At 56.1% G+C, this 22,059-nt stretch overlaps 5 protein-coding genes across 5 annotated transcripts; all 5 read left to right on the forward strand.

Annotated features, from left to right (window-relative positions):
• Positions 1 to 2,571: 2,571 nt before the first annotated feature.
• Positions 2,572 to 3,639, forward strand: PUNSTDRAFT_127988 (uncharacterized protein; the record flags this gene model as incomplete). The annotated part of the gene is made up of 4 exons (XM_007387472.1): positions 2,572 to 2,824; positions 2,881 to 3,263; positions 3,321 to 3,465; positions 3,582 to 3,639. Exons 1-4 carry the CDS (start codon positions 2,673 to 2,675, stop codon positions 3,637 to 3,639), a joined length of 738 nt encoding a protein of 245 aa, XP_007387534.1. The 5' UTR covers positions 2,572 to 2,672.
• A 3,320-nt stretch (positions 3,640 to 6,959) lies between these two features.
• On the forward strand, positions 6,960 to 10,222 carry PUNSTDRAFT_122479 (uncharacterized protein). Its single transcript, XM_007387473.1, has 6 exons — positions 6,960 to 7,054; positions 7,115 to 7,180; positions 7,243 to 7,415; positions 7,486 to 8,551; positions 8,604 to 8,785; positions 8,839 to 10,222. Exons 1-6 carry the CDS (start codon positions 7,025 to 7,027, stop codon positions 9,839 to 9,841), a joined length of 2,520 nt encoding a protein of 839 aa, XP_007387535.1. The 5' UTR covers positions 6,960 to 7,024; the 3' UTR covers positions 9,842 to 10,222.
• A 4,102-nt stretch (positions 10,223 to 14,324) lies between these two features.
• On the forward strand, positions 14,325 to 15,749 carry PUNSTDRAFT_107416 (uncharacterized protein). Its single transcript, XM_007387474.1, has 4 exons — positions 14,325 to 14,383; positions 14,436 to 14,532; positions 14,591 to 14,932; positions 14,998 to 15,749. Exon 4 carries the CDS (start codon positions 15,000 to 15,002, stop codon positions 15,681 to 15,683), a length of 684 nt encoding a protein of 227 aa, XP_007387536.1. The 5' UTR covers positions 14,325 to 14,383; positions 14,436 to 14,532; positions 14,591 to 14,932; positions 14,998 to 14,999; the 3' UTR covers positions 15,684 to 15,749.
• Positions 15,750 to 16,074: 325 nt separating this feature from the next.
• On the forward strand, positions 16,075 to 19,169 carry PUNSTDRAFT_107418 (glycoside hydrolase family 79 protein; the record flags this gene model as incomplete). Its single annotated transcript, XM_007387475.1, has 11 exons — positions 16,075 to 16,258; positions 16,323 to 16,895; positions 16,953 to 17,131; positions 17,210 to 17,386; positions 17,455 to 17,599; positions 17,658 to 17,757; positions 17,816 to 17,954; positions 18,061 to 18,247; positions 18,310 to 18,477; positions 18,536 to 18,708; positions 18,765 to 19,169. The coding sequence occupies exons 2-11, from the start codon at positions 16,544 to 16,546 to the stop codon at positions 19,167 to 19,169; spliced, it is 2,025 nt and encodes a 674-aa protein (XP_007387537.1). The 5' UTR covers positions 16,075 to 16,258; positions 16,323 to 16,543.
• A 629-nt stretch (positions 19,170 to 19,798) lies between these two features.
• On the forward strand, positions 19,799 to 21,188 carry PUNSTDRAFT_137817 (uncharacterized protein; the record flags this gene model as incomplete). Its single annotated transcript, XM_007387476.1, has 2 exons — positions 19,799 to 20,066; positions 20,131 to 21,188. The coding sequence occupies 2 exons, from the start codon at positions 19,799 to 19,801 to the stop codon at positions 21,186 to 21,188; spliced, it is 1,326 nt and encodes a 441-aa protein (XP_007387538.1).
• Positions 21,189 to 22,059: the final 871 nt, after the last annotated feature.

The raw sequence follows: 22,059 nt of genomic DNA on the forward strand, positions 1-22,059 counted from the left end.
TGGGCACTCAAAGGGTCGGGGCAGGCGCGGAGACTTGCGCGATGATGTGCGCACTTGCAAGCGCGGCACCGGGCGCATTTGCCAGCGCTGAGTCGTACGCATTTGCCAGCGCGGTGGGCTGAGACAGCAAGCCACACTTGCCAGCGCGGAGGGCAAACACGCGTCACGGCCAGGTCACGTGACGCATAGGTTTGCGTTGAATCTCTAAGTCCGCGTTGGCCACTGTGTCTCATATAGTCCATAAGCTCCTTGACACTTAGCAACCTTGTACATAATTTATTCATGCATATATCTGACAACGTATAGGCTATCATTACAGTTCAAGACCTGAGACTGACTTAGATCATGGAAGGTGTAAGTTGGGAGCCTGTCACGTGTCGATCCAGACCGACCTACGCCGATCCGCTCCGCCGATCGTCACCGATCTACACCAATCTTCTCCGATCCGATCTCTGACCCTTCACCAACTTCTTCGCCAACGCCGATCCCGCCTTTCCCGTTTCGGTCGAGGGCGGGATACGCCTATCACATGCACCGGGCCACTGGCGGCTCAACGCCCCGGTGGTTCCAGATCTTGAACGGATTCAACTCCGACTTTCCTGATTCCTGTTCCCTTTGTCTGACATCATAGCTTCCTTTTGTAGACTTTAGTTTTCCGTCGCTTGCAACGGATCTTTCGGTCCGATCTTTCCGTCTCTTCCGTAGATATGTTCCCTTTGTGTTCCATGCGTTATCTCTTGTCTCCGTATGTTCCCTTTGTGCGCCGAACGGCGCCTCCGATCTCCGACTCTCCGACTTCGCCATTGTTCTTTTTCATGTATATAAACCGTCGAACTGTACCGTAGATAGTCAGTTCAAATATCGACTAAGCTTTGCTCTCTTCCTCCTGTGGACTCAGAGTGCGTAGCAGCCTAGCGCACGAGCTTAGGCTTGGTCCGCATCCGATCTTGACTACACCATCGCTTCCGACTTATCGACTTCACGCCGACGCGTCTCCAACGCATCTCCGACTCCGCTCCGACTTCACCCCTTGAGTTTTCTCTTCCTATTTCATTCTATTCTTCGTATATATGTTTCGGACTTCAGTCCTCCGACACCATTACCCTTTGCTTGTATCCGATCTTGACAACTTAGGTCCACTCATCCCAGACCTGTTCAGCTTCGGTATCGTTCATCTCCGCTTTTTCCCACGCATTGGGCCTCCGCATTTCCGATATTTTTGCCCCACAGTTTCATCCCTGACAAGCACCCACAATACAGGAGTGGTCACAAACTACAAGGACTGAGGGCACACTCATTCATGCGGATGATGACTATTATTTCCTTAACTTGCATGCCCTTCATAATGCTGCAAGAATCAGAGAGATATTACCCCGTCATCTAACAGCACCAGCCTATGCATTCCCAAATCGTCAGCAACACCACCTTAAAGCTTCAAATGCACTTCAGAAGGCAGGTCCAGCTAAGTGTGCTGAGGCACAAGCTAAAGCAAAGCAAACTAAGGAACGGAAAAAGAGTCACGGAGAGGCCCAAAGTGACAAAGGGAAGAACAAAGCTGTAACCCCAGAAGATACTGATACTGAGTTGGAGGAAGACCAGGGTATGATAGTTGACCCATGATTACTAGATATTGATTTATCACTGTTTACTGCTCATCCCCAAGACTTGAGTGAGATCAGCTTGCTCACACTGGGTTCCCTCACATATCTCCCATGTATTCACATCACAATGCCCAAATAACATGTATCAAAGCTCTCAATATCATGCATATGCTATCAAGACAGATATGTAAGTGTTATCCCTCTTAACCTCATTCACAGATCACAGTAAACAACTTATTGCTATCACCCACACCCTCTGAAGTATATCACGGCCGATACCATCACGACAAATCAGCGAGCTCATTATGACATCAGTTCTACGATGTCAAGATGATATGGTAGCGGGAACACATGCGCGTTGCGGCGGGCCTCACCAACGTGCCACCATGTCACATCATGCTGAGGTTAGGGTCAGTTGGGGGTGTAAAGTACGGCATGCTCTCCTCCGACGAGCACGGAACAGGCGGCACAGCCCCGAGGCTTTCCGAGTGGCGGTGTTAGGGCTGGCTCGCGACTTTCCCTCGACACGGGAACAGCAAAATCCCCAATTGTTCGACTGTGCTTGCAGACGTATGTCAATCTCTTACGCAGCAGGATAAGCAAAATAGACTCTTCCTTAACAATACGTAGGATTTTGTACATTGGTACTGGGCCCACGAGGGACTCATACTTTTTATCATTGGACACGGTTGTTTGCCCGAACTGGACATTCTAGGTCAATCCGGTCTGCACAGCCCGTTCTCCTTCTCGCCGCATCCAGCCAGCCCCCAGGTCGCTCCGTTCTTGTCGTACGACCGAATCGACGCACACGAGCTCTTGCCCTGGATCATGCGCCCCCGAAAGCCGGTCATATCTCCCCATCCAGTGTCAGCCGGGCCACGGCGATAACGCTCATGCTCTCAGACGGTGTATGACCTGCCGTATTTTCGGAGGCTGCAGGAGCTTTGCCCCTCTCTTGCTTCCGGATCCTGCAACTTCGATCCGCGCGGATGCAAGGCCACGACGTATAAAAGCGCATTTCCTCGTCGGTGCTGACCATCACATTTCCTGATAACGAACTCGAACACGCTTATGAAGACGTCCTTCACGAGCCTTACTCTACACGCCCTCGCATTAGCTGCCTCAGCTGCGAGCTCCTCCCTCACTTCCCCACGATACGCCTCCTGGGGCGACGCTGTCGATGCCGTCCGATCGATGCCGCAAACATGGACAAATTTCACTAGGTACGTTTACCCGCTTGACTTCGCACCGATTATCTCCCTGATCTGTATTCCTGCAGTCGTATCAACGAGCGCAGCAACTGGCAATTCGACATCGGATGCACAGGCGCTGGCTCGATCCAGTCCCCAGAGTACACCGACCTCTGGACCGCCTCGCACAAGTGGTTCTCCGGGTCGAACACCGGCCCGACCTGCACGCAGAACCTCGCCTACGACCTGAACTGTTCCCCCGCCGACGCCATCTCGCAGACCGGCTGCGAGTATATCGGCCAGTACGACGTGTGGAACAACGGCATCATGGACTGCTACGCGTACGTCCTCCTCGAGAAGGCCGTCGTCGAGTCGTGCGTCGACCACGGGTACGGCGACTGTGGTTGCGGTGTCTATTACGACTACGGCAGCGGCAAGTGCCTCGTCGCCACATACACGTACCACGCTGCAGGTATGTGCTACACTGTTTGCATTTTGGATTCGATCCCTTCTGACGCTGTTGTCACAGGCCCCGCAGTGTTCAACTCCGTTCATAGTGGCCCCGCTGAACCCATTAACGAGACGATGAAGGTGATTCATCGCGACTCCGAGGGGCCGAGCTACACGGACATCGCTGTATGCGGCGAGAACGGCAATCAAGACATATCGACATGGTGCGAAGGTTCCGCCACTCATGTCTGCTAATCACCACGCGCAAATGCCGCGATCCGGAATGACGATTCACGCCGCTCAATGATCTTGTAATGCACATGGACTCAAAAGCCTCCAGGACTTTTATCTGTACAACGAACTTTGACGAGGACTACCGCAACATACATACTTCATAATAATGTTTCACGGATAGTCACTACCAGACGCTAATATAGTTGTCACCGAATGTACATCACTTCGTAGTTGTTCAAACACCTTTTTCTGCAGCTTCGCGGTCATGTGATGGTCACCATTATAAGCGTGTCACTGTCTCCCCCGTCCGCTTTCTCCCTCGTCCGCCTAGCATCACTCCAACACACATCTCATCAATCGTTGCGATACAGTATGCCAATTCAGGCCAACTCGCTATACGCGTAGACGAATATAAGCGATACATGCAAAGCTCAACTTTGACTTCATCGCTTCATCCGCGGACATGTGCGAACGGCGAGTTGCTCAGACGCGTCGCGCCACTTCAACCCTTTCCAACGTCCTCAGCCACGCGCCCGTGCACGGCACAAAGCACTCACCGGCCACGTAGACCGATACCCCAAGCAGATGCAGGGACGCGTCTTCCTTGCGGGGAACATACCTCGGGCTTATGCCGGATGAATGCACAGCCTTCGCAGAAACCACCCTTTTGGTACAAGACCACGCATATATGTACCTTTGAGTGAGTTGATACGGCACTGAATTGACTCGAACGCGAATCTCGCTGACCGTCGCCTTCGTCGACGCCAACACCTTTCCCAAGGCACCTCGAGAAAGGCTATTCATAGATTAGGTATCATGCCACCTACCACGGTTGAGGACACGTTCGAGAGACCCTGACAGCCGGTGAAGCAAGAATCTGCGGCAAGTCTGTCTGACGCTATCTGCAGTGGTTGGGTGCTTCCCACAACGTCTACCTCGCGACAGCCCTTGAACGCATAACGAAGCCGGGGAAAGCCTTCTAAATCACGATCAGCGCTGCTTGGCATGTCAGATGGGTCATGGTTGGTCAACAACGGGCACATCTGTCCAATGATCAGGCTTTGCATCATCCTCGTTGCTGCATCGCGTCGAAGAACTTGCCGAGGAATGGGGCCCCTGTCCAGAGGCGCAAGTCAGCCCTCGCTTCCGTCCTCAGGTCGCGACTGCATCCGCAGGGTCAAGGGCCGACGGTGACCCTGCTATCACCTGCGAATGCGACTTCGCTCTGCGGTTGCGCGGCGGCCCGCTTGTGCCGCAACTGAAGTCGTGGCCGGTGTATCGCTTGCTCACGGTCATTAGCCGTTATAGACGAACGGCGCGGTTGATACGGTTCTTCTGGCAGCCTGCTACGGCGTCATGGGTGACTCATTAGCCTCGGCGGGGTTGCGCTCGTCATAGGAGAAGACGAAGTCGGCCACGGCACTAACGCGTTTCTCGCCGCTGAAACGCAAAGGATTCACCCGTGACGACGACCTGGCCGTCGAACGTGCTGGGGAGGAGTGAATGCGCGTCGTCAGCGATAAGCGGGGATCGGCGCGCACCTTTTACGCCCCGACTCTCCAGCTTTCGACCACAGCCCGAACGAATATAGATAATAGGATATTTCGAAGATCCGAGATTCTGTCGATCTCGCCGTATCTGGGCTGCGGGTCTGTATTGCGCGGTGCCCTCTACGTTTGGACCAAGAACTCGGCCCAGCGCGGACACGCAATCGTGTCAGATCTGTCACCGTCCCTGCACGTCCCCCTCCTGGACCAGCGATCTTGGGCTGGCGGGAGACCGTGTCGCTGGGAATCTGCCTCCTATCGGTGCTTCCTTTCGGCGTCTCCCTACCGCATTCTGAGCCCAGACGGCGGAATGTGTCAAGGATGAACTTTACCTCTGCTTCCGAACATGTATCGCCATTATGCCGCCACCGCCGCGCAGGACACGTTGCTACCAGCAGGAGCGCCACTGGGAATGTTTTCTCTAATGCTTCAGTCTTGGCTCGACGTGGTGCTCTATTGGACGGTCAATATTCAGCATCCGACGTTATCTGAGAGGCAACAGTACCCATACCTGGTATTCTGTTCGGTACTGGCGCAGGAGCCGGCCGCGATACTACGCCTGCCGTTGCGACTTGCTCTGATGGAATGATCTTCGGTGGTTCCCTGGTGTATAAGACTATCAGCCAGCCATCCTACAATCGCCCTCGCACGTGATTGCACTGGACGAGACCTCCTTGTTATGGACGAATGTCCTATCGATAAGGAGGAAGCTCTTGCCCGTTAATGGCCAAAATGAAGCGGGGTTCGCCGTACTCTACACGTCTGGGGAAGCCAGGAACGCGACGGCTCTGGCCTGCCTTTGATGGCTAGCACCGTCCTTATGTCATTCGAGGTTCAGCGTCAGCCATAGCGTCGCTCTCCTCGTGTAACAAGGTCCGTCCCGCGCAAGTTGTCAGCAGGGCGGTTCGTCGGCTTACGGGTTCCCTGGGTCCTCACACCCAGAATGCTAAAGTCTGAGAAGACCCCTCAGCGGAGTTATCGCCCACCCAGTGCACGGTGCACCGGATCGTCACGCGCCCCTGCGAAGAGAAGGAAGAACCCGCGAATGAGCAGCCTTCGTTATCGTAAGTTCTGGCGCTGAGGTCATAGCTCGACGGTTTCTGATGCCTGGTTGGCGACCGAAGGGCATTTCTCGGGCAGCCGGCGCAGGCACACGTTCATATCGTGCTGTATGAGCGGGACGCGCGGGAGGCGGCAGCAAATAGCGTCTGGAGGCTGGGGGTGTCGCAGGGTGCCCATTGTTCGCCGGTGGCGAGCGATTTGGCGCACATAACACCCCAAGGTGCCTCGAGGCTCGGCGCCGCTCCGCCCGTGACTGGGTAGAAGATTCCGACCGCCTTCGAGCATCGCACTTTACCCAAGGTAAGACAGCTCCAACATGCCCCATCAGGGGCGAAGCTGGGCGAAGGGTAAAAAGAAGAAGAAAGGAGACGTGTGCTACAAGGCTTTGCCACGGACCGCGGTTGGCCGTGCGATCGGGCCCTACCTTGGGGGCGATTATTGGAAGGGGAACTCGTGAACGCACACCGAAAATCATCTGCAGGGCCGGAAGCTTCCCAGCGTGCGGGTCAGAGACGCGTCTTGTAGGTAAGTCGGAACCACTTCGCGCCACCATAACTGAGATGAACGCGAGTAAGGTTGGGGACGAGTGGGTGAACATCGGCGGAACTATCGGAGGGTCGATGAGCACAAGGAATGGTGCAACACGTGTGGATGCGCGAGGAGAGGGGTGCGGAAGACCGGCTCGGTGTACAGGGTATTCCAAATTGGACTGGGCGGTCCCTAGAGCGGAACTGATGGGGCTTGTAACGCGTAAGAAGGGCGAATAGATTGGGAATAGAGCCGGACTTTGAAAACAACTGCAATTCCCGGCAGAAAGGAACGTGCGCCGAAGATGACCAGACCATTCTTTTCACAACCCTTTTGCCCTATAACCATCACGACCGATCCCCTACGCCGCCTTCCGTCCCTCCTCTTCACGCCCAGCAACGCCCGACGTTAGATGCCCTCCATTCTCAACCTCAAGTTCAAAGTGCGTCGTCGTCGCTCGCCGCAGCGACATCGGTGAAGGCTCACCAGCGCTTGTTCACAGGGTAACAAGTCCTTTGTCGCCTTCAGCAACCTCGGCGACTCCGACTCGCTCACGAAGACATGGAAGGTAAGCACCCGTTTCTTTCTCGCTCGCAGTTGCGTCGCTCATCGCTCGTCGCGGTGTCTCAGGTCTGCACTAAGGTCGCTAGCTTCCTGGAGCAGGGGCAGCGGCTCGAGAACCTCAGCTGGCGGCTCTGGCACCTCCAGAACCTCATCGTCGACACCGACAATGCCAAGTCCAAGCGCGAGTTCCGCAAGCTCTCCAAGGTCATGGGCGACAAGCTGGACAAGGAGAAGGGCAGGTAAGATCCCCTTGCGAGGGGGTCCGTTGCGCCACACCACCGACTCATACGTGCTCGTCCGACCACACAGAAGCATCGAGGAGCTCCAAGCTCCGGGCTTCAGACGCAACCCATCCACCGACATGATCAAGCTGCGCGCCGAGGAGAAGGAGCGCAACCGCGAGGCCAGCCAGAACGCGCAGCCAGGCACGATCAAGCGCATGCAGTTCACCTTCAGCGTCGACCAGCCCAACAACACCTCGGGTACCCCGATCCCCGTCGCCAAACCCGACCTCAAGCCCTCGGCCGAGTTCAAGGACAACAACGCCAAGCGCAACAGGGCCGCCATGCGTGCCCCTCCCGTCCCCGAATCTGCTATCCAGTCCGAGGCGGCGCAGGACGCCGCCCAATCTTCCGCTATGGACTTGGACCAGCCTCTCACGCAGCGCGGACGCAAGTCCTCCGTTTCCACCCAGGTTTCCGAGATGTCCGAGTACACTCGCGAGTCGGCCTCGCTTCGCTTCCCCTCCCTCTTCACGAGCGACTTCGGCCCCTCCGCTCTCCTGAATCCCACTCCGACCACCCGCCAGCCGATGACCTACGGCGAGGGCCTCAGCTTCGGTCGCGCGTCGGTGAACGAGTTCGGAATAATGCGGCCGACACTGGAGATTCCCCTCGACGAGCTCCTCGGTGACCTCGGCAACCCGTCTCAGTGGTCGGGAAGCGGTGGCAGCCAAACATCGGGCTCCCCCGACATCATGATGCGCTCCTTCTCCGACGGCTCCAACTCCGAGGTCAAGGAGGACAGCAGCCTCGCGACGACTCCTTCACTCGGTAGCTCCCTTTCCCTCCCTCAGCTCAGCGCCAAGGAGAAGGCCCCCCAGACAGTCGCCCCCTCGAAACTCGGCACCCATCAGGGCAATCATACCCCCGTCGGCCGCGAGCGTCCCTCGCTGAGCGTCAAGACCGGGTCCAGCCGCTCTGTGCCTGGTGCCACCGCCACGAGCGTGACCGGCTCCAGCACGAAGACCCACAACTCTGCGCCTGGTGGCGTCAAAGCGGAATGCTCGAACTGTGGCGCCACTCATACCCCGCTTTGGCGACGCGGGCTCAACGATGAGCTGAACTGTAACGCGTGTGGGCTGTACTGCAAGCTGGTGAGTACAGGTGCACTGCCTTCTGCGTTTACGTTCTCAAAAATTTGTGCAGCATAAGCGCCCTCGCCCGAAGACCATGCGCAACAGCCATGGAGAGGGTCGTACCCAAGTCGCCCCTCGTCAGGACACGGTCGACGTCATGACCGCCCAATGCTACAATTGTCATACTACTACCACCCCGTTGTGGCGGAAGGACGACGAGGGGAAGACTGTTTGCAACGCCTGTGGTCTTTAGTGAGTTTCCATCCCCGCCTCAATTGTCGCTGGTAGCTCATTAGTGCATATAGCTACAAGCTCCATGGCGCCGCTCGCCCGATTTCCATGAAGTCCGATGTCATCCGCAAGCGATCTCGTCACGATGCCCGCCGTGTTGGCACCGGGGTTGGCGAGACTCCGTCTGCTAGCCCGGGCGCCAGTCGCCGCGCCTCGCCCTCCGCCGAACCGACCTTGACCCCTACTCTCGCTCCCGATTCCACGACCCAGATGTCCTACGGGGAATACGACTACCATCCGTCTCAGTCTGAGCTCATGAACGCGCTCGGCGGGGCGGACGCTGGCAGCAACAACTTCGCCGCGCCGAACACGTTCGCGAGCGCCCTCGCCTACAGCGGATACCCTGGCCCGTACCATCCCGATTTCCTTGCCAAGAACTATGTTCCGACCGACGCCCTGCCTTTCGCTGCCACCTCTGACGCCTCGGACAACGAGGAAAACAACAACAACAACAACGGCGAGACCCGCACCACCAAGCGCCGGCGAATGAGCACCGTCAGCACGACCTCGTCTTCCGCTACCGACCCTCCCCTCTCCGCGACGTCCTACAGCTCCTACGACAGCTATCCCAGCTCGCAGGCTGTGTCGAACTCGCACTCGCGCCGCTCCTCCATGGACTTCCCGTACAACACGTATTCCTCTTACGGCTTGATGCGCAACTCGGGGTCCAGCAACGCGTTTTGGCACGGTTCGCTCGCGCAGACGAACTCGCCGCAGTTCATCCACCCGCCGATGCTTCCGCCGGATGAGAGTCCGATGGACTATCTTCACCCGCCGATGCTTCCTCAGGAAGACATCGCGGAGGCGATGTTCCAGACGTATCTGCACCCGCCGATGCTTCCCCCGGAGGAGCAGTCGGGACATGGGAACAACCACAACCACAACGGAAACGGCAACAACAAGTCGCCGAACATGGGCTCTCAACAGCCGCATCCGCCTATGTTCCCCAACGACTGGAATCACGACTACTATGCTCAAGGCAACAACGAGAACACGGCGATGCAGACGAGCTACTGAGCGGTCTTGGAAGCCCATCGCCGCTGCTGCCTTCGTCCATCAAGCATTCCTGATTCATCTCTTCCGGGTCTTACGTCGCATACAGATTTCTCAACGGACTGCAGGTGCACCGACTGCGTCGCGAGCATCTATCACATCGTTAGATCTTTTCATTCCGCGCGTTTCTCTACCATCCATCACGATTGGGTCCCGAGCATTTCTCCCTCATGCTGCATGAACGAATCACCACGCTCTCTCCGTCTCCGTCTCCCATTCTCTTCCTCCTTTCCCTATGACATCGGTTATCCCTTATCTCCCTCCCATTCTTGCCGGCCTTCTAAGTATTCTTGCTTCCCCACCTTGTATCTATCACCCCGATTGCGAAGGGCTTCGCACGTTTTCAAGCCCCACAACAATACTCAAATGTATATCCGATGGTTTCCACATCCTGCGTTCATAGATTTCTTATTCGTCGCATCCACGCAATCGCGCCCCATTAGATGCAGTGTATCAAGTACAGCCAGTGTGTAGATCCGAGCGCCAAGTAACATCTCGATCATTTCGAATCGCGTTGGGTGGGAACGAGACGTTCCGGACATGTGCAGCGAGATCCTTCTTGCAGAATTCGACGGCCGGCGACAAATGGGAACACCAGCGGTACCCACTTCTGTTCACCGATTAGGCGCCTGGGGTTATGGCGCGAGGGCCTCGTGATGATAGGCACGACAACTCCAGCTCAGGAACTCTGGCCTCGGTCAGCGAACGCACCCCCGGGATCCCCGCCGTAGCTCCACCTCCACTCATGGGCTCTGCTCCGAAATTTTCTTGCATGGGCCAAACTTGTTCGCCGGAATGCTTTACTCTATGAGCGGCGAGCGAACGCGTTCGGTCTGGACTTCGAGCATGTTAACCCACAGGAGCTTCGAATGCGCCTGCCGGCTGATGGTGGCGCCCGAATTGGCTGCTAGCTTGCGCAGTACGGTCCCTTTGCGGTGAACTCGGCGAATAAAGCTGAGTGCCATATCTCCAAAACGGAGCCCTTCAACGACACAGGCGGCGCCTGATGGGAATAGTCGCACAGGATTCGCTGGGCATTAACTGTCTTTAGTCAAGGCGCGAGGATTCTGGCTCGAAATAGGGTTACAGCGAGGTCCAAGCCAGTCGCCGTTAACGCCGCATGGACACAGAGTAAGTATTATTGCTGGTCAGAGGAACCACCTCGATTCCGAGTATGGGAACTGACACCGTCGATATAGCCCGCGGGAGGGAATGGGTACTATTTAACGCCAGACGGGCTTCTCAGTGCATGTCTATAGAGGTCGCGATCAACACGGAAGTAAAACTTACATGGCACGTTAAGCCTGCCTTTAGCCCATCCAGACACTTGCAGTCGAGCCTTGTTATTGGCGTTAGGTCATTCTCTAGGCAATATGAGTCTCTGTGAAGAGATCAGGGTATTCCACCCGCTTCGAATTTGTTTCGCCGCAGGCCACCTCGAGTGATAGGCCATGGTGGTGCTTGCGCGACGATTGCGCGATGGACTGCGGTCAGTGCCGTCGTCGAAACGAGGCGCTCGTCAAGCGCAAATAGGCTGCTTTCACACTCACAGTAGCTGTTAGATCGTTCTCTAAGCTCGCGTATGGACAACGAGGACACGGTTCGTCGAATCACTGTTTCCCATCTCGAAGGCCTATACATTCGCGTTCCGACAAGTATATGTATATTGATTGGGTTGCGAAGAAAGCGGCCGCGATTGACCCTCCGATTCCAGGGAGCGTCTCGGCGATAATTAGCGACAGGCCCGCACATAATGCCCGGTTCCTGTGTCGCATAACAGGAAGCGGGTGTTTCAAATCTCGTCGGGTGTACATCTGACCATACTTCCACAGTACTGCTCGAGTCTCGGCCTGAGCAGCGGAAACACGAGGAGCGGCGCGATATCATGGACGACAAACCCTCCCAGACTTCATGAAATAGAAGAATAGACCATCTCGTACCCAAGCTCCAATGTTACGTGGGGCAGCAGGTCGCCTGACAGCCTACAGGGAATATGAAGGGAGCCCGCGTGCTGAACCTTGTACTGTAAAGACGACACTAAAAGCCGCGACAGCCTCAGGTGACGTACCGTGGCAAGCAGATACGTTCGCGGCGATTCCATGAGATATTGAATTACAGTCCCTCCAGAATCCCTTTGGAGGTCTATAGAGGTTTTGGGTCAGTCTGATAGGACGTCGGAGGACGTTGTTCTCTTTCTGGCAGGCGCCGATCATGGTCGCGTTGCAACGATTTGCAGGATCACGAAACGTTCTATTGCACCCGGGGCGCGACGAGCGAGTCCCGGCCTTTATGTTTGTCGGCAGAAGGACCCGCAATTCCGTTGCACCGTGCGAGATACAGTTACGTTAAGGTTGGCTTCCCCTTCTCCACACCGCAGATGAATTGTTACGAGAAAATTGAAGACACAAACATAATTCGTGACGTAAGAACGCCGAGAAGGATTGCCTTTACGGCATGGAAGAGCGATTTTAAGAAGTGGGATCGCTGATCAGAAACAGCTTTTGGTTTCTACTCGCATAGAACTCATGATGAAACGCCATGGGAGAGCTCTAAAGACCGGAGTAGTGGGCAGAGTTGACTGCGGAGACGATAGATGCTCCTATGACCCATTCTGCGCATTTATAACGTTCTTGTGCAGCCATCGGGTTTCAATTGTATTGTCAAATCGGCGGAGGCATGCGAAGGGTATCGCAAAACGAAGAAAACAGGGCGCGAACGACAGGGTTGGACCGGTTTACTCGATACGTCCGTCATCCCCTTCTTCCGTGGTGTCGGTGCCTAGTCTGTTTTAAGCGCAAGGACTGACGCCTTCGTACTTGATTGAACAGGGTGCAGAAGTTCATCATGGCCAAATTTACAGGAGGTAAGACAGTGTTGTTTTCGTAACCCCTTCGTCGGCATGAACTTTGCAGCTTTCTTGAACGTGCCGGACACATAGGACAGTTTTTCGACAGTTACGAGTAGTATCTGAGACGCAGTTGCTCTCAACGGAGCCAAGAGGGACAGTAGGTGTGAAATCGACGTAGTGTGCTATCAAGAAGCCGACCGAAGTTCCGAGTCAACGGTAGGCATGCCCGATAAGGTCGTTCATGGAAAGGAAAGGGCATTTGAGGATTTCACTTTAGATGAACATTGAGCTACGTAGTGGTCCGTGCGGATTAGCGCTTCCGTCATGAGCGTACGCCAATCGTTCTTGGAATACGCAGCCAACCTCGCTAGTTCATCGTGACAGTTGCAAGTGGAAGTACCCCGACACGACATGCAAGGAGGTCGATATGAGCCCCATTACGTCGAATTGAAGCACGAGCCTGGAGGCTCTCCACCTCCCAGGCTGTCAAAACACGGCCCGTTGCGGCCCGGCGACGAGTAATATGAAAGCTTCGACGACATCGACTCCAGGGTAAGAATCGTCCCCGCAGCTCTTCCACGATGTGCCCCGCGGGATGGGGAACGTGTAGTGGTGATGTTATAGGAGCCCCAAAGACGATATGCTCTGCCGTTGGCAGATGCAGAGGGAGATGAGGCCCCATACGAAGCCGCCGGATTGTCAAGAAATCTGCGCTCCTTGGGAAGCCATCGCGAGATGCAAGTCCGATGGCACGAGTACTGTCGCCGCACTTCTCGCCCAAGCTGAAATATGACGCGCCATGAATTGTGAAGTAGGGACCGAGAAAAGACCAGTTGTTGCCAGTGTCCGGAAGGATTGCGAGTCAAAAATGAGGCGAGATCGTCGACGAAGGTAGAACTTGACCAAGAGTAGCCATCAGTACCTCTAGAATAGAACAGCTACTCTCATCAACAGGAATATAGGAAACGTACCTGCTTTCGCAAAGATAGAGGTGAACTCACCGATATGATCTGCTACGCCACTCCGCCTCGCCCGCATTCTGGCATCTTTATTCGCTGTCCACTTCAATCCTCCGTTCCCATCCGTAACCCTCGCTCGCCCCAGCGTCTCTCCTTCCACTGCCCTCGACAATACCCTACCCGCAGCCTTCTCCCCTCTACGTCCTTGTCCTCCTCGCCCTCTCTTGCCCCTATCTCGACTCGGCACGCGGAAGCCGCGAACGTGAGCACAACTCCGAAATGTCGTCAGAGAGAGACTGCGTGAATTTCTTCGCAGATCTGAACATGCGGTCGTGTCGTTCAAACCCCGCCGTCCTCGCGCTGTGGAACGTGGCGGGCGTTGCGAGCCATCCCTCTGCCCTTTCGTACGATGCATCCTTATATGCCGTTCGGATGCTGCGCGTTATCGACATCGACAATCCGTAATCGTGAGCCCATCGTGAGGCCATCGATGTCGATGGCAGAGCAAACGGAGAAACAGAGTTCAAGAGCGCTTCACGGAGGAAACCCTGGTTTGGGGTTCGGACACAGTTTGTCGCTCTGAGTCTTTGTCAAGCCGCGCGCACGAGTCATCGAGTGCTACACGTCGTGAACGCTCGCAGGATCGTTGATATGCACGGACTCGAGATTCGTCGTACAGGATGGTACCGGTGAAGAGAGGTGCGATCACGTCATGACCATGTCTCCTTGGAGCAAACGCTCAGCTGCACAGGTTGGCGGGACTTCCACGTCCCCGGCCAGACGATGCCTCGCTTTCACCGGCATGATCACCAGTGATACGGCCTCGGCACCGCTAGATTACGATATCGGTATGGAAAATGCTCATGTATCTCTCATAATCAAGATCCAGAGCTCATCGAAGCGTAGATAGGGCCACCGGTGTCGAGCTATTTCCGAAGGATTCCTCACCTCAATCAGTGCGGTCTACTATAACATACCAACAAGAGCTCGCGAGTCGGCTTCTACGCCAACGCTACCGTCGGCTAGGTCCCCCAACTTACGTCTTGGGGATAAGTAACCCACTCGTTGCACTTCAAGGACAGTCGGTCAAGTATTGTGCCGACAGGGGAGTTGATTAGCTGTCATTCTACGCGTTCCGTCGGGGGATATGTCTATCGATATATGTGATACCGGACGAAGATTCAATATCCTATTTAATAGCTCAATCCCTGAGACTAGCGAGCATTGAGCCGCTTCTCCCAATCCTAGGTACGCGAACATCTATAACACGAACAATACTCTGGAACGAGGAGCTGACGCATGGTCAGTAACAGCTATGGGTTCCGCTAACAGCGTTTACATGGCGAACGCCAGCGAAAAGAAGATCTGGGTCTTGATCGCCCTCAAGCCCGAGTGGATGCTCGTTGACGTCTTTGTCGATATCGCGCTGCTCGTCGTCGCCGCCGGAGAACTGAAGGCCATCGTTCACGCAGGGGAACTTCCCGAGGAGCTCGTCACGATTGGCGACCTGCTTAAGTTCATGTGGGTCGCCGTCAAGCTTCTGTGGGCCAGCATCGGCGCCGCAACGCGCCCTGCCGACGCCGTCCTTTCCATGCTCGACGCGTTCAAGAGCGTCTCATCACCAATCGAGTACGGCGACGCACCCGACATCAACGACGAGAGCTTCCTCAACTACCTCAACGTCGACGGCTGGGCGGGGCTCTTCGGCGCGAAGACGCTGAACGTGATGGTGATGAGCGACGATGGGCACCAGTTCGCGTTCTACGACACCAACAACGACCACTCTTGGATCGCGACCAACCACGATGCGATCGTGCGCTCGAAGTACGGCTCGCTTTGGCAGGAGGACCCCGATGCGGGATACATCCGCTGGCCTTCTCCACCTCCTCCTCCGCCGCCGCCGCCTCCCCCTGGTTCATGCAGGTGCGGTGGTCATTGTCCTTGGTCACACGGGCGCTTTGTATGTTGTTGTGGCGGTAGCGACTGCTACTGCGTATGAGCGGAGTTGGTTAAATTTGCATCGTTGGCGGTTAGGAAATTGTGTAGCAGATTCATGTAACATCCCGTCTCGCCGCTCGGCGCATCTGCAGCCGCCGTACAAACTGCAAATCTGCGCTTGTCGTATGTTTCAGGCATTCAACTTTGTCCGTCCGAGAGACCTCGGGTTAGGGTTAACGTGGGACGCCAAGACGATTCGGTCATCGGTGCTCGCATGTTAACCCGTACCACACCGACAACCCCGCGATGAAAGAAACCCGCCCGTCGCCAGCATGTACAGCAAACAAGCAACTTGCCAGTCAAGGCGTAGGACGCCGTGCTCGGTGGGCAGACACGCCGCTGCGGCCGTGGCATGTGTACACAGCGATCGCCAGCAATCACCATCGCGGACAGATGGCGCGCTAAGTGTAACGCACTAGGCTCTGAGACTGTGCAAGACAGCCTCTACGAGCACCTGGGACGCGCCTTGTGCGGGCGGTCCTGACTGAACGGCAGAGGTCCCTCGTCACGCCTACGCTCGACTTCGTGCGGCCCTCCGAAGTCGATGCACACCAGAATAGGATGTCAAGCCAGGTGGTGAGCAGTTCAAAGGCCACGTACGCGTTCATGGTCTGGCGTGCTGATCCTGAGCCGTAAACAGGGACAAGTGCGTATTCTTGGGTACGGCTGCCGCTGCGTGACAACGCGACAGCGTCACGCTCTCCTACCCCTCTGCGCAACGGCGTCCGTCCGCGAAATCGCTCTCCATTGCGTGCTATCCGTTCTCCTTCCTATCCATCGCCCTCTTCGACCCTCTCTCAGCCTTCCTCGTCCTCCTCTTCATCTGCCCCCCGCTCCAGGGACGGGCCGCGAGCGTACACGATGAGAAACCCCTTCACTCTTTTGCCCGGCGCCGTCCTTTCTGTCCTATTTATAGGATTCTCCCTCAACTCCGACGACAACAATGGCCCCGTCCTCCTCGCCAGCGCGGTGACCGTCTATTCGCAGCAGCCGATTGGAACGACTACCGCGTCGGGCGCGGTGGCGTCGTATACTGGTGCTGCCGCTTATGATCCGACGGTCTTGAACGCACCCGCGATCCCGGACCCGCTCCCGAGCATGGCGTTCGGAATCCAGCTGCAGAGCAGCTCGGACGCTGTTTCCGGGCTCAGCATCAAGCAGAACGGCGGCTTCATGGGCTTTTCCATCGAGTTTTCGGTCATTAACCAAGTTTGTGCGTGAATATATGCGTCGATTTGGGCCTTGTATGCGGTCGCTGACGCGATCTCAGTGGGAAAGAACTCGTCGAACCTCCAGGTCCCGTTCTTGAATTTGATGTCGAACATCCGCCAACGCGCGGGACACGTCCGCATTCGTGTTGGCGGTAACACGCAGGAGACGGCGACGCTCGTGGACAGCCTTGCGGACGGCAAGATCCTCGAGAAGGACGAGGACAACCTCACTAATCCCGTGCGTACCCCGGCTACCGTATCCTGTTTGCGCTGTGTTGTGTGGGGATGGTGATATTTAATTTGCTTTCTGGCGTAGACGGATACCCCGCCACTCGTGTTCACGCCCGACGTGCTCTACATGCTTGGCAACATCTCTGCGCTGGTCAACACCAAGTGGTACCTCGGCGTTCCCTTCAACGACACGACCAACCTCCGGCTAGGAATTGTCCAAGTCGGAGAAGCAGTACTCGGCGACAACCTCCTCGGCCTGCAGGTCCGTTCTCTAGCCGTTTATGATTTTGCCTCCGCATCTGCGGCTGAGACGGTTGAAATTTCTCACAGGTTGGAAACGAACCCGATTTGTACGCGGACCATGGGCATCGTAACGGCACGTACTCGCCTTACGACTACTTCGGCGAGTTTGGCGTTCTGGTGGAGGCTCTGGCCGCAGCGCCAGACCAATATCCAGTCAGGAACAACCTCATCGGTACATATTGCGCACTGTCTGAACGCCCGGCTCAATTGCTGATTCTTACCTTCTATAGCCCCGAGCGTGGCTACCGGTGACTGGACGCCGGAGATGGTCTGGAACACTGGGTTCATCCCGTCCTATACCGACTCGCTCGGGGCCCTGGCTGTCGAGCAGTGAGTCGTCTTTCCCATCTCGACCACGGAACACTTATGCGCGGCTTGTTCGCTATAGCTACCCTGACGACAACTGCTTCGCGGTATACGGTATCGGTTCGGCTCGGGACCCGCAGACGGAGTTCCCGAACTACCTCAACCACACCTCCGGCCAGTCTATCGTTGCACCGTACCTGAACAGTAGCGCTATTGCCCAGGTTCGTGGTATTTGCCAAGCGTTGCTAGATATAGGCGCATACACCCGACCATTTTGCATCGTTCCTGGGTACGGTCCTGATGCTGACTTACTTCTCGTGCATATAGGCCGCCGGCAAGCCCTTCATCATGTTCGAAACCAACACCGCGTCCTGCGGAGGGTTCCCTGGCATCAGCGACTCGTTCGGATCCGCTCTCTGGGCGCTCGACTACGGCCTGCAGATGGCGTACTCCAACTTCAGCGGTGCCATGCTGCACGTTGGTGGTCAGAACGTCTATTATAACCCCTTCACGCGTAAGTGTGCCCCTATCGATCGCGGTGGTTGCGGATGCTGACAGACACTCCCTTGCGCATAGCTCCGCCGACGAACCAGTCGACCTACCACCAGTGGACCGTCGGCCCGGTGTACTACTCCGCCCTGGTCATTGCGGAGGTGTTCGGAAGCTCGAACGAGAGCCAAATCATCGACATGTTCCCGAACGACGCGAGCATATACACCCCCGCATACGCGATATACGAGAATGGTACCGCTTTCTGTCTTTTCGCGCTACCGCTCGCCCGCTGACAAGTGGCCGCGCACAGGGAGCCCCGCCCGCGTAGCGTTGTTCAACTACATCACGGACTCATCCGGTAACAGTGACTACACCGCGTCCATCTCGATCAACGGCGGCACCGTGCCGAGCTCCGTCAAGGTCAAGTACCTCCTCGCGCCGAGTGTGTCCTCGAAGAACGACAACGTCACCTGGGCAGGCCAGGTCTGTACGCCCTTCTTTTGCGAACACGTGCAATCTTGCTGATTACGTATCCGCAGACCTTCGGCACCACGTTCGCGAGCGATGGCAGGCTCACGGGCGACCTCGACCTGCAAACCGTCACCTGCGATACAACAGCAAACACCTGCCCGATCAAGGTTCCCGCACCAGGCTTCGCGCTCGTGTTCCTCTCGGACGACGCGCTCTCCACGGCCGACTCGGTGTCGACCATGACGGCCACGTTCTCGACCACGTCCGTGACAAAGACGGTGAACACGGCGACGATCGACGCGAGCGTGCTCGCGACGAGCAATGGGCACAGCGGAAAGGACCGGCAGCTGGGCAGCACGAGCAAGGGGAGCGCGAGCGCTGCGGTGGGACGGGCGGCGCTTCTGCCTCGCGCGATGGCGCTCGCGGCGGCGGCCGCAAATGCAGTTGTCGTCGGGCGTGTGTTTAGGTGGTAGAACGGTAGTAATCTACGCGGGTGATATACCTCGGACGGTCTACGCAGGATATGAGCGCTGAGCATTTCTGCATTAGTAACATTTACATTACTCCGACAGTGCTTATATTATTGACATCGATGTGCTGTGTTTATGCTCTGCCAAGAATGGGGAGGGGCGCGAGATGGAGTAAGCCTGGACGCGACGCAGCCTCGCGCGTGGCCGTGGGCAGTCTTGAAGCTTGACAGTAACCGCATCTACTCGAGGCGACCTGTTCAAAACTATTGATCCTAAGTCTCTCATAATACACGTTGTCGCTTCTACATCAGCTATTCAACAAGTTCCGGTGTCCAGTCTGGCGCAATGCTGTCAACGGCGACAGACCGCACGATCAACATCCTTCAGCTTCGACGCTGGAGCGAATCATTCGTTGCGAAAGGGGATTTGGGTACCCTTGCAAGTTTAGGGGTTATGGCACGTACGGAATATGTCACAATGTGCCCCCTAGCCCCTCGAGGGTGACATGTCTACCCGCCAATTTAAGGACCAAGACATTTGTCTCTGTCCCTGCCCCTTAACCCCCCCTTACGAGTCCTTCTGCTCTGTTCCCCCTACCGCAAGGTTCAACGCTCGTCGCAAATCACTGCTTGATGCCTCGTTCAACCCGTCGCCCGGCCGCGGATTGGGACCTGGACCTTGATTTCGACGACGACGATCCCTTAAGCCGTAATCTGTACTGCACGATCTGCCATGGTCCAACTACCGGAATATATCACGAGCGGGTGGATATCATGCTCAACGACAACGCGACTGGAAGTATCGAACAGCTCCCTGGCGTCAACCACGACGACGCCGTTTGGCTCAGCAAATCGACGGTTGCGATCTATGCGGACTGTATCAGCCCTCCGGGCGAATACGGTACGTCGTCTTCCGGCCTGAACTAATCCACTCTCCAGTTTACTCACGTCAAGCCCACGAGCAGATTCTGGCTCGCGATATATTCAAAAGGACGATGAGGATGCGTGGGGCGAAGAAGACGAAGAGGAAGAAGAGGACGAGGTGTTGAGAAATGAGGATGGCACGAAGGAGGTGTGGTGCCAGGACACCCTGCGCCGACCCAATGGGATGAAGTCGCCCCTCAAAAGCCACGAATTCGTCTGTGACAACAAGGACCAGCTCCTCGCCCACGAACAATGCATCTGGCTCGCGTACGCCTGGGCACGGGATGCTCACCCCGACTTCTTTCCGGACGATCCCATGCTAAACCCCGCCCATTTCCTCTGGGGACGGACAGGTCCTCGGTGTCGCTGGTTTTATGATTCCGAAATCGCCGAACAAGAAGATGAGGAGATCCATGAACAGCGATACGCTTCAAGGCAGGCGGAATGGGCGAGATCGGAGCGAGCGAAGAAGGCCGCGATCGCAGCAGGGGCGTGCTCCGCCAACGCGCCGAAGCCCCTCAAAGGCTTCCTCTCCAAATTCAAATACGGCTACGCTGCCGACGACGCAGAGGGGCAGCGCTGGATGCGCGGGTGCAAGGAGTGGATCTACCTCCACAAACCGGATTTCGACACGACGCACCTTAAACGCCCGGATCGGTTCCCGCGCGTTTACGGGCTGCCCGTCGACACACCGAGCCCCCCTTCTCGACTCCCCTTCCTGTTCCAGGGTCCCCGGGAGATCATCGGCCTCATCCTCTCGGAGATCGACGACGACACCATGCTCGCTCTCGAGTGTGTGTCGCGCGAGTGGCGCGACTTCCTCCGCTGCCGGTTCGCTCAGCGTTACATTTGGCTCTCCCGCGCCGAAAAAAGCCACTTTGTCCCGACCGTTGCCGATTGGACGCGGAGCGCGGATGCCGTGCGCGAAATGTTTGACTCGGCGGAGGGGAGAGCCTCGGTTGACTGGCGGGGGTACTACGACGACTGCCTGCGGAGCCCCAACATGCAAAACCGTGCGCGCATATTCCGCTCCGTCTGGGCTATAAGCCATCATCTAGGTCATTGCGATTGTGCCGACGGTTCTCCCCTGTGTTCGTAGTGCAATACAGCTCAATGAAAACGGTCGTGGTGCGCACCTCACGAGCGAAATATGATACGCCGACCTCGCCGGTGTAGCGCGTGTAAGTACTCGGTATGCTGCCCTGGATAGCAGTGGGCCAGGAGGGGCCAGGACAAAAAAACATCGGTACATGACGTTTCTCCATACGACCTGCGGGTCTGCTTCACAGATACTTGTTCGTATCGAGATCGTCCCAAAACGGCTGTCTCAGTTTCGTACAGCGTCCACTACATGGAGAACACACGATAGACGTCGCAGCATGTCGGAGTTGAAAACCTGAATTTAGGGGTTACGCGGTCACGGTCAAGAGTGTCACAGCGGGAAATCCCTGGAATCTGGGGAAAACATATAACAAAATTATTCTATAATAACTATGGTTGTTATTGACATATTTGCAGCTAAGCTAGTCTGAAGTTATGACAGATTTATCTCAAGGATGCAGATATATGTCAAAAATATGAATACTTTCCCGGTCTCTTTGCAGTAAGTTTGACATCATTTGGGTCAACTTATCTCGTAGCTTTTCTGAATTATTTTGGCAATTGTTTCTGATATATTTTGCCCAGATTCAGCCTGTTTGCCGCAGTGTGTGTGAACTGGGCTTGACGAGTCTCATTTCAGTCAAATGCGCTCGCAGCGTGAACTTGGCCACATTTATGACCTTGTCAACAATGACCAACGATAGATCTCGCCCATTGCCATCGGGCACAGCGAACAAGAACGTGGCTGGAGTTCGGACGGAGTATAGGGCCCGCGATTGCTGCGGCCTCTCATGGCCTCCCGCCATCATCAGCAACCACCGGATCACGTCGAATCTACTGCAAGACCCATTCGGTCTTATTGTTGATAT

Source organism: Punctularia strigosozonata (assembly GCF_000264995.1).
Source record: "Punctularia strigosozonata HHB-11173 SS5 unplaced genomic scaffold PUNSTscaffold_14, whole genome shotgun sequence".
Taxonomy (NCBI): domain Eukaryota; kingdom Fungi; phylum Basidiomycota; class Agaricomycetes; order Corticiales; family Punctulariaceae; genus Punctularia; species Punctularia strigosozonata.